The 11,455-nt window shown below is 37.9% G+C and overlaps 1 protein-coding gene across 1 annotated transcript; it reads right to left on the bottom strand.

Annotated features, from left to right (window-relative positions):
- Positions 1-1,797: 1,797 nt before the first annotated feature.
- LOC138601117 (sodium-dependent phosphate transport protein 2A-like) lies at positions 1,798-9,440 on the bottom strand. Its single transcript, XM_069672702.1, has 13 exons — positions 9,305-9,440; positions 8,963-9,106; positions 8,753-8,864; positions 8,464-8,659; positions 7,805-7,900; positions 7,512-7,563; positions 7,034-7,201; positions 6,798-6,914; positions 6,035-6,159; positions 5,502-5,614; positions 5,057-5,340; positions 4,653-4,851; positions 1,798-1,870 (listed from the first exon to the last, which is right to left on the bottom strand). The coding sequence occupies exons 1-13, from the start codon at positions 9,438-9,440 to the stop codon at positions 1,798-1,800; spliced, it is 1,815 nt and encodes a 604-aa protein (XP_069528803.1).
- Positions 9,441-11,455: the final 2,015 nt, after the last annotated feature.

The following is an 11,455-nucleotide window of genomic DNA, read 5'->3' on the forward strand; positions in this document are numbered from 1 at the left end:
AGCAGCTGATGATCATCTGTTCTGGTAACAAACACTCCTGAGACACGGCTGGCTTCGACACTGGAGCTGGAAGACAAATACTTTATCTATTATTTATTCGAATTCCTATTTTGCTTTAGAAAAACAAGTTGCTCATGTTGTTTGACGAATGTAATGTTATCTCAACACAGGTCAGAAGGATATCATAAGAGAATAATGAGTGATAAATTTAAAAGCATTATAAAACATTTAACCAATGTATAACTGGACCAGGTTTTAGAATTAGCCTGCTTGCTTTTTTCATTTCATTTCATTTCACATATATGCAACAATAAAAGGCGGTCCTTAAAGGAGCAATTCGCCCCTGGAAAAAGCCACTGTCAGTCAAAGCTGGTGTTCTCTGTAATCGATAGAAGTAATAATATTTTAAATTTGCGCCATAGCTGTGAAGGACGTTGTACAGCTTGTGGTTTTGCCTATTCTACATTCCTACAACACCCAGCGTGCATTGCACCCCTCCCTCTAATAGGAACGGCCCAGTGAGAGACGCTCGAGTGAAATAATACAGTTTCGCTGCAGGCCATGGCTCAGAGCGGTACAGAATACGAAATATGACGGGAATATACCGATGGATCGTCTAAAAAATCTTCGGGTCTGCAGTCTACATTTCAAACCTGATGATTTTGAAGGATACATGACATCGGAGGCGGGCGTCCCAGATTTAGAAAGTGTAGTTTAGCAAGCTCCCTGGCCTCCGCCAGATGACTGGTTTTACGTAGTCTGGCAGAGGTTTTCCAGGGCCCACTGGAGAAGTGGATAGCATCCTCCAAAGGCACAGAGAGAAATTGCATTTTTTTTCTACCATAATGGCGTTAGCTCCCCATAATAGCATGATAGGACTGAGGGTGAAAATCGGCGAACTGGACCTTTTTAAGTTCTTTCCCGGGGTTATGGTGTTCCAATGCCCTAAGAATATTGTCAGTCTACATCTTTTGTTACCTATAAAATTTCCCCCTCTTTACTTGTATTCTGTGCCTCTTTGTACTGTGCTGTCTACAGAAACGGCACAAAAAAATAATTGGTTTTCTGCTTGAATTGGATATATCAATGAAGTAAAAGCTTATAGAAGGCACCTTATTAAACAACACAAAAGTCAAAGGTGAAGGCATAAAGTGTGCTTTTTGTTCATCAAAATGTTAATTGTCATACCATGCTCTCATGTGTCATTCATTTTTTTTCTGTTTTTGATCAAACTTTTTTCTTAATCTGTTAAAATTTGAGCTTCTCCTTCTTTTACATCTAATGTTTTTTTTTATCCTCAATTTATATTCAACACAATTTTGGTTCAGACACATGAACTTTTGTAATTATTATTAAAAACAGAAATACACCTTTGCTGTGACCCCAAAGGAATATATCAAAAACAAAATCTGTGACAGGTGCAGGCAAAAAATGAGTGATTGAACTTAGTTGATTGCTGTATTTAAACATTAAGAACAAATTAGTTGTGAAAAAAAGTGAAAAGCTGATAGTTTGAAAAGAAATCAAGCCTCCATAAACACTGTACCTTTGCAGCTATTCAGGTGAATAACTGTTTCTTTTCTGCTGACATTGTTCCAAACATTACACATCAAGTTTCCAGTCCGGTAGCCGTTTATGTCGAGGGTAACAGTTGAAATTGCGGATCCGTCCTGTTTATCTGAAACATGAACCACTGACTGTATCTTTGCTGCCCTGCTGTCCGAGGACAGGCTGTGGTCACTGGTCTGCATCAGTAAGACACCGTCCAAAGTCAGACCGAACTCTACTCCATCTCCCTCAGAGGAGCAGCTGATGGTCATCTGTTCTGGTGACAAACACAGCTGAGAAACAGCTGGCTTTGACACTGGGGCTGGAAGACAAACATAAAGTTATATATACAGTATCTGCAGTACAAATATCAGGATCAAATCACCTAATACTGCAGCCATAATTCATTTACATTTATGTTTTGATTGTCAAAAGATTTTTTGAGAAGTTTAAGGACCGGAAATACTTAGTAACTATTTGTTTATAGCAATGTGTGTCGAAACTCAATAGACCTATAAGAGAACATGGACAATATGGAATGAAAGTTTATGAATGTGGAATGAAATATATTTCCTCAAACCATATACAATACAATTTTACTTTGTTATCAATTATTACCTCCCCCACTTGGTCATGTTTTCAGCAGTTTGTCTGATTATAGAAAAACTACAAGCTCGATTTGATGTAACTTGGCGGAAGGGGTTGTCACGGGTCATGGAAGAACCCGTTTTGGAGATGATTAGGACCCTATTCACAACAATAATGTTGACGATATCCAGACACAACTTTGTGCAACTTTTGTCAAGCACAGCCGGACCAATGTTTATCTACCGTGAACTTATATTTCCTTTTAAAATGGATCTTTAAATAAACTACAGGTGTTTTGTCCAGCCTACCTTGTATTTCGAGGTACAGATTCTTTTTTTTCTGTAAAGCACCATCAGGTCCAAATTCCTCCATCAGGTACTCTCCAGAGTGTCTCCGCATTGCTTTTCCCAGTTTGAACGTTCCATTGGCAAAGAGTTCAGCCTGATTTACATATTCCCCATGCAGACTCTCTGTCTGATTTTTGTTTATTTTAATAATAATCCATTTATTATCTTTAATCAGCCTTATCTCTGTATCTGCTGAATTTGGGATATGAAAAACTAACGGCTGTCCCACGGCTCCAAAACACCGCTGAGCTCCAGTAGCGTCAGTAAAACTGCATTCAATTGAACCTTAAAACAAACAAAATGTAAAACTTTTTGTAAACTTCTCTGAGTTACTTCAAAACATGAATAATTTAAACATTTTGTTGAATACCACTCAATGTTTGTTTTAGGATTATATCATTTTATTTAGCTGCTGAAATGTTACTTTAGCTGTAAACAAACATATGTAGTTTAAATTCATTAATAAATTCACTGATAAATAATCCTTTCTGCTTTTCTTCAAATATTAAATCAACTATGATCTGCACATAGTTAATACTCAAGTGTTTACCTTTGGCAAGAGCTGTTGTTGCCAGAGCCGTGAGGATCATGCAAGTGAGAATCATTGTTTTTCTGTGAGAATACACAAATAAATCTTTAGTTTTATATTTGCATATTGTTCTATTTCATCTTGTCTTTATAAAGATTTATTAATCTTAATGAACCATCAAAGTAATTATTTTCAAAAAGTTGTTAAATGGAAGTAATATAAAGTAAGCCTGAACACTCTGTATAACCAATATGGAGTGCATTTAAATAATTAGATTATACGATTTAATTCCATCTTAGAATTTTCTCGCTTTAAAAACTTTAAAGTTGTGAAAAAAAGCTACAATGTACTGCTCACATGAGCAAACCTCAAGACAAGAGACAGACCTGTCACTTTCTATCTCCACAATGGTGCGGCGTCTTCTGGCTGGTTCAGACCGACGTGCAGATTTTCCGCCGACAGAGGACTGGTGTAACCTCACCTTGTCGTCTTGTTGATGTGTTTTATGATAAGAATCAAGGAAGCGGTTATTGTGATGTCACCGACATATTTTGCAGTAGGGTAACGTGAACGTAATAAGTTCCACAGCAATGGCTGGTACCCAGATACAGACTGCCTCATAAACATGAAACAATGATAAATGTATTTGAAGTAATTTATATTTCTTATCATGCTTGATCATTCTTGGATCATTTGCAGATACTATAAAGCTTTCCAATTACAGTATGTGAGGCTCTTGACTGACATTGACTTTGTGTTACAAGGAGTTTCACCCCAGCATTATGCAGGTTATTTAAATTTTTCAAACAGTTCACATATAAACTTTATGTAATGCAAGTTTATATTATAAAAATCTAAGTTGTTCCAACACTCATGTACAGAGACATGCTATTGTTGTTTAATGCACTAAGAACTTTATATACACCGGCCTTAATATAAGAGGTGTAACCCTCCACGAAAATTTCTCACGAGGAACTTGATTATAGCAAAATTTAGCCATGCATGAGACTGACAGTTAAAAACCACAGCACCATCTGTCTCGGTTGCCAATTTAGCCACAGCTTGAGAACCCTCAAAGGCTGAGAAAAGACTCGGTGTCTATGCTGTAAAAACAGCACAGTCAAAATTAAACATTCCCCGTAACAACAAGACAAAACAAACAGGAGTTACTTTCATTTAATGTTTCAGACACACACACACACACACACACACACACACACAGTGAGATAATCCTTTAAAAAACATTTACATAACAATTTGTTATTTCACAGCTGACGTCAGAGTCCCCTTGATTCAGATATGTTACACAGAAGTTGGTCTGTTGGTGATTATCTCTCTGTATGGTGTTAAGAAACCAACATGCTGTTTATTAACTTGGTACCTCTCTCATCTGAAGGCAGACCGTCTTCCCTAAATTAATAATTGCTTGACTCACAGCTCAGTGAGTTGCTGCATCCGTTTGCAATTACATATAAGCTTGTTTTTAGGATATTTGTTTGATGTTTCTGGATATTTTTATCTCAACTTAGACACAAGAAATAAACTACAAGTGAGTGCTGCTCAGTCGAGCTCCCTGTATGTTTAAGTTTGTGTGTCTATTAATGGAGCATACTGTAGCCAAGTTAAATATGTTCTCTGACAGCATGTTTGTTGCTACGTTGTCTCTGTTGTTTTCCTCAATGTATCGCTGATTACAACATCCAGTTTGTTTCTGCCAGCTCTTATTAATCTCCTGTTCTTCCCCTCTCTGCTTCCATTTCCCTCTGGCTGTTCTCTCAGAGTTGACGCTGGTGTCTTCCATTGATGTTACTGGGCCCTCATTTCCTTTGCAACTCCAGCCTATGAACAAAACACGAAGAAGAAGGAGGTCAGTGTTTCACGAACAGCAACCAGGAGGAGGTAAAACAGTCTCAAATTGAAAACATTTGTAATTTTTTAGGTGATTGTTTGTAGGTTTGTACCACAATAGTATCTGAGAGAGAACAGGCAGTTTGATTAATCATCAACTGTTAATTCATACTTGTATCTTACTGGAGATATTTACCTCTTTCCTGCCTGCAGCACAGGGTCACCTTTGTGATGAGGTTATCAAGGGGCTGCAGCGATGTCATCCAAACAGGAAGAAAGTCCCAGTTCTGCAGTCTACTTGGCAGACAATGAGGTCTGCGTGCCTGCAGCATGTTTACTGTTGCACAGAATATAACCACCGTTATAACTGGCACACCAACCCCGGTCATCACCTTCCACCCAGCCATGGAGAGCGCAAATACGAGGGATGGGAGCAGCAGGAAGCAGAGGAGGAGGTACAAAACAGCAAACCAGCGGTACCTGTGTATGGGTGAGTTATATATAATTTTATTGTTTCTTTGATTATTTGTGCAGTTTTCTTAAAAGTACAATAGTTTCTATTAAATTAAAAAAAAATTAATTTGGTTCAGTGGCATCTGTAGTGTGTAGTGTGTAAATACGGAAGCTGTTGTGAGTTGTACCTGGCAGTAAGTTTGCCAAGGGCTGAGGCCATACGTATGGGTAAGCGGGTGGCTGGTATGGGATACCACAGCAGTATGCCAAGGAGGTTAAAGAAGAAGTGACATAAAGCAACCTGAAACAGGAGAAAGAGGAAGTGAGGATAAAAGATGCCAACATAAAAGACAGACATGGAGAAAACTAGAGAAAAGGGACTCAAAGAAAGGAGTAATAAAACTTAGGAAGAGGTAGAAACCTATATGTCATTATTATCATTATAAAAGAAAATGAGAAAGGTCGCATTAAAGTAGCATTAGGCTTATTTTCAGTCATATCATGGACTCTGTGCCATCAAAAGTCAAGTGAAATCCACAAATGTTGCAAATAATTTAGAATTAGAAAACAATAGCAAATGAGGAAAATACAAGTTTTAGCACCAGAGAACAAAAACAAAAAGAATACCTGAACCTGAATTTTTCTGTACTTTTGGATGGAAGTTTATTTTGTCAGCCCTGATACATACATACATTATTTATAGGTGTGCGTTTGTGTGTACCTGTGTGGCAGCAGCTAGCTTATCTCCCGGACTAGCCAGGGCCGCAAGTGTAGCTGTTGTAGTGGTTCCAAGGTTCGACCCCAGGGTTAAAGGGTAAGCTCTTTCAATACTGATCACACCAATCCCTGAGGGCTCATAGTATGATTAACAATGGGTGCAATGTGACAACATTTAGAGTGTGTTGTAGACATTTGACCCCATATCCATGTCTATCCATCCCCAGACTCCAAGGAACTAGGAGGTTATTGAGGGCAGAAAATATCAATACCATACTGTAATTGAAATCCATGCCATCATGAAAAAAATCAGCTGAAAGCAATTTTAAGCGAGATTATTTTAAAGCTGATGGCACAATATTAGTTAAAGCACTTGAATATGTGGGAAACTTTTCCTCTTAACAAATAACTTAATTTTTTTTAATTGTCAAGAAATACCTGCTACTGAACAAATCTTTTCCTCATAGAGGATTTTAAACCAACATGCTAACCATTAACTGTTAACCAGTCCTCTTAATGCTGTACCAAGCTAGAAGGAGTGTTATAACTGTAACAGAGGTGGTGATTTATTATTTGTTGTAAAGAGAGATAGATGGGTGTTGCTAGAAATCCTGTTGCCATTGGCTTAGTTAATGTATACAAAAATGAATAAAGAAAAAGATATTAAATATCATACATTTTATGCAATGCAAGGTTCAGATAAGTAGGCATTAAATAGCATGTGTCAAGTCACTTGTATATGTGTGGAGAGTGTTTGTCTGTCTTACCTATGAGAGGAGTGATGGCTGATGTGAAGACAGAACTACTCTGAACCAAAAAGGTCACGCCTGCTCCCACTAATAGAGCCAGATACCCTGCCAGCCAGGTAAAGGGGAAGGGGAAATCTACACAGAGGACAACACGGGCAGACGAGGTAATTAAACTGTCTGGATAATTGAAAAAAGCATGGGTTTAGCTGTGATGTATTCATGAACGGGGCTTTAATATACCCACACATTAATACCTGTATTAACAATTTTATTAATAGCACTGGCCACCTGACCCTTGAGCAGGTTGTTGAGCAGTTTAACCAGCAGTATCAGACAGCTGCACAGCACCAACAGAGAGCAAGAGAGGAGGATCAGACCTATGGCCAAGTCTGACAATGAGCAGCCCACAAAAAGATGCCTACCTGGGCAGATTACAGAGATGTAATGTTATGAGGATTAGATGTAGAGAAAAGGAATATTTGAGTGAGAAGCAAAATGTAACTACCAAGATGTAAAGACAGCTAAGCTACTCTCTAAAAGTGACAAAACTCCCAACATATTTATCATTGTGCTCCATTTGCAGTGCATTTGAATGATTGATTAAAAACTTAAATCAAGTGATTTTACATACAAGTAAAAGGAAAACTATATCAGCAAGGACAGGAGAGATTGTATTCTATCACAGGCAACTAAAAATCACAGAAACACTTAAAAACGGTCCAAATGTCGTACATCTCTGTGTATGTTCTGAAAGGTTGTGTGTTCCCCAGGAGGTTTCATTGTCCTGTTAGCAATGATAAACAGGCAGAGCGCAGATGGTGGGACATTTCAAATTGTATATTTATTAAATTTATATAGCAACACATTTGTACACTTCCAGTTCTGAACATTGTATTTTTATATATATTTTTTTAAGAATGAGCACATTGTTTTGTTTTTTTAAATCAAACTAAAGATTTGACAAATAAGTCACCCATGAATTAGGACACACAAGGAAACAAGAAGTGATTTCAAGGTACACGTACCTTCGTGGTTGTGGTTTGACACCATTGCTTCACCAGACTCTGATTCTTCACACTCTGATCACCTGTGGCAATAGCCGTGATGACCGACCGATCCAGCTACAAAAAAAAGAATCATGCTATGACTTCACTACATACAGTTTGTGATTGCTGTCATAAATTATCTACAGATTAAAAAATCAATATAGAGATGGTAACATTACATGCAACTTTTTGTTTGGTAAAACAAACTTGTCGGTTAGGGCTAAGAAAGTTTAACCTCACCCTAAACCATAAAACAAAAACTAAATGTCTAAAGGGCCACACTGCCAGTTTTCACTTTGATTTATTGCTTCAAAGTTGCTTCTTTATGCTGTCTGACATTTTTGATGTTGTGCCCTTGGATAGAGGTGCAATGCATATTCATGCTGCAGTCCATGATTAAATAATTTACAGAATATCTTTACTGACATTTTTCAATTTAAAATGGTTTTTAAAAAGTTTGCTACTTAAGCTAATGCTTTATATAAACAATTTGGTTTTTGGCTAGTTTTACCTTTTCCAGTATCCATTCTGAAGAGCTATAATTCGTGCTTAATACTAAAATTAGCTTTATTATTATTATTCTGTATTGTATTGATTTGAATATTTAATATGCTGATGGAAGTATGTGGACACAGTACCTGGATAATCATTTTAGTGAGTGGCTCAGTGAGGACTTTCAGAAGTTCAGGAGCTTCTTCTCCAGTGCTGAGTCGTAGTGCGTCGACCACGACCTGTGACAGTCGCCTCAACAGCCCACTCACAGCTTCCAGAGGAAGAAGCACCAAGACGGACAACCAATTAAAACAGTCGTGGACTGTAGCTCCAGCAAATGCCCTACAGTAAACACAATATCATATATATTATTATTGTCTTAAACATACTTTCCTTATAAACATGCATACACGACACATACAGCTACAGCTGTACCTTTCAAACTCATCCCTCTCTCCAGCCTGCATTAGAGCAACAATGGTATTGGTGACTGATGTCCCGATGTTGGAGCCCATGATAATAGGAATGGCTGACTGAACATCCAGCACTGTACAGAAACAACATTTGATTGTATTGAATTTGAACCATTAGTATGTTCAAGTATATTTTCCATAACTCAATAGAATTGATCATATTTTAACTCACAACCAGAAGAGACAAGGCTGACTATAATGGAGGTAGAGGTCGATGAGCTCTGAACTAACACTGTCACCAGTATTCCCACCACCAGCCCGGCCACTGGGTTAGACAGGATGGCATTTTTCTGGAAGATATCCCCTGCTACCCTTCCTGGAAGGAAGAGATAAAGAGACTTACAGTGAAACAGCTTTTATATTCAAAATAAAGCTTTGCATCTACTAGAGCAAACAAAACAATTAAATTACATGCTCATAATACCACGTATGTTGCTGTATTTCATAATGTATCTCAGTGTCAATGTTAGTTACTGCAAGAAGTACCACATTTAAAGGTTTAAATACTTCTTACCTCCAGCTAGTTGGAAGGCAGAGCTTAAAATGTCAAGGGAGCACACAAAGAGGTACAGGAGCAGAAAGAGGAGCGGGATTTTGCAGAGAGCAGATACCACAGTTTTCAATTGCTGTGTTTTCAGCTTAGTTTCCATGGTCAGATCCTGGAGGACATCAATAATGAGACAGAATATATAGTGGTTAGCGCCCGTAGTAATGGTACGGGTAGCATTTATATAAGCAACAGATAAAGTTAGAACTGCAGAAGTAACACAAGCAGTGGTAGTAGGAATAGTGTTGGATGTAGTTGCTTTGTTACATCCTAATTTAGAATAGCACTAAAGGATACTTCTGAAAGATTACAGCGGCACAACAGCTAACACAGGTGCATTTCTTTGGAACAAAGAGCCAAGAAACACCACAAACTACATATATCATAGTCAAAGCTTTTACCCAAACCCAATTGTTTTTGTAAATAAATTGATATCAGTACAGCTTCCTGCTCTTCCAGTAGTTTGTGCAAAGACTATTTCAACATACCTTGGGTATTGATGTGTTGTTGCCTCTGCTTAAGAAGGTGAATGCTGAGTTAAAATGCAACCAAAAGAAAAGAAACAAAAACTTGAGAGAATAATTTGAATTGGAAGACGAGAACAAAAGTACTGTCATGTATACACAAATTCATACTCAAATTTTATAAAGTTAAAGGAACAGGATTTAGAGAATTGGCATGGAGGGGGAGAGAGAATGGGGCAAGGCAAAAGAAAGGGAGGTGCTCCTGTTACGTGCAGATTAACTTTTTTAGTAGAGAATAGCTGACAGGTATTATAATGGAAAGCTAAGACTCTCTTCCTCATTCTTTCCTTTCATTCCATCCCTTTGTGCTTCATCTCTGAACTACCTGTGTACACCACATGGTTTCATGGTTTCTCTACTCACCTTACTACTTACCAATAACCAAGGCTACTACAGAAAAAAACAAATCAAGGAAAACCGTTCCCTAAAACAACACACTGCTGTATATTTGCAGATCTTATGTGAATCAGTTCAACTGCAGTACAGACAAGTACAACAGCAACATCTAGTGTTATATCTAAGAAGTTTTTTCCTGTTAAATGTTTGTGTTCACATCAGGTTTTGCCAGGGTTTGGGCTTTCCCATCTCGGGCCTGCCCTGTAATTTGCCCTCATTTGTAACTCACTGACAGTTTTTTTGGTATGATATTGTACACACTTGTTTATACTCTATGTCAAAATTTAACACAATCTTTAATATGATACAAGGATGATTATGTTTTCTGGTCCATCCATCCATCCATCCATCCATCCATCCATCCATCCTATTGGCTTAAAAGTAATATCCAAAGAATGACTCGGGGGAAAATTAAAATATAACACAAATATGACTCAACTTGGAGTCAAGGATGAACCAGCCTTGAGCCTATTGGCTATTGTCAGAAGATGAGAGAGCTTCTGGGAGCTACACCATTTTTCGGGGCTTCAGAACCTCAGAACAGGATACTTGAAAAAGGATTTATTGTCCAAGACTTAGTTTTCTGTGCACTTTTCATTGTTTACACTCGAGCTAAATCGTTTTCAGACAATAGCTGATGCATCATAGCATTCTGCGTCTTGTGACGCTGCCTACAGCCAATGCCTGCAGAAACACTAAAACAAACGGCGGAAAATAGAACGCTTTTGACAACAAAAATCTTGTATCAATATTCCTTTTCTGTTTTTAAGATTTTTAGATTAAAATTCTGTTCCATCTCCTTCAGATGTACCAGAGTTGTCTGTAACAATGGAGATGCTGGGTTAATATGGCTTGTGTCTGCCTTTGCCACCCTCTATCTACCAGAGAGCTTTGGACAACCTCTATCTCAAACTATTAATCAATGCCTAGGAGAGAAAAGTGAGATACTTAGAGTTACAATGTGGTTAGCAGTGAGGAATCATTCATCAGCCAGATCCTTTTTTCTTTTCCTCTTGAACAGTCTGACGTTTCCCTGCATTACTCAAAAAGAAACACCTGAACCTGGAGTGGTTTTGGAAAACTCAACTGTGATTCATTAATACATGGTAACTGTGAGGCACTTTCACTTTGTGTGGATTTTGGCGACCCCTGTGGACAAAGCAGTATGTCTTATCTCTTTGTTAATACTGTCCTGGAC

The sequence above is a fragment of the Semicossyphus pulcher genome, unplaced genomic scaffold (genome assembly GCF_022749685.1).
Source record: "Semicossyphus pulcher isolate SPU_LCO1_2020_fin unplaced genomic scaffold, fSemPul1.0.p SCAF_10, whole genome shotgun sequence".
Taxonomy (NCBI): domain Eukaryota; kingdom Metazoa; phylum Chordata; class Actinopteri; order Labriformes; family Labridae; genus Semicossyphus; species Semicossyphus pulcher.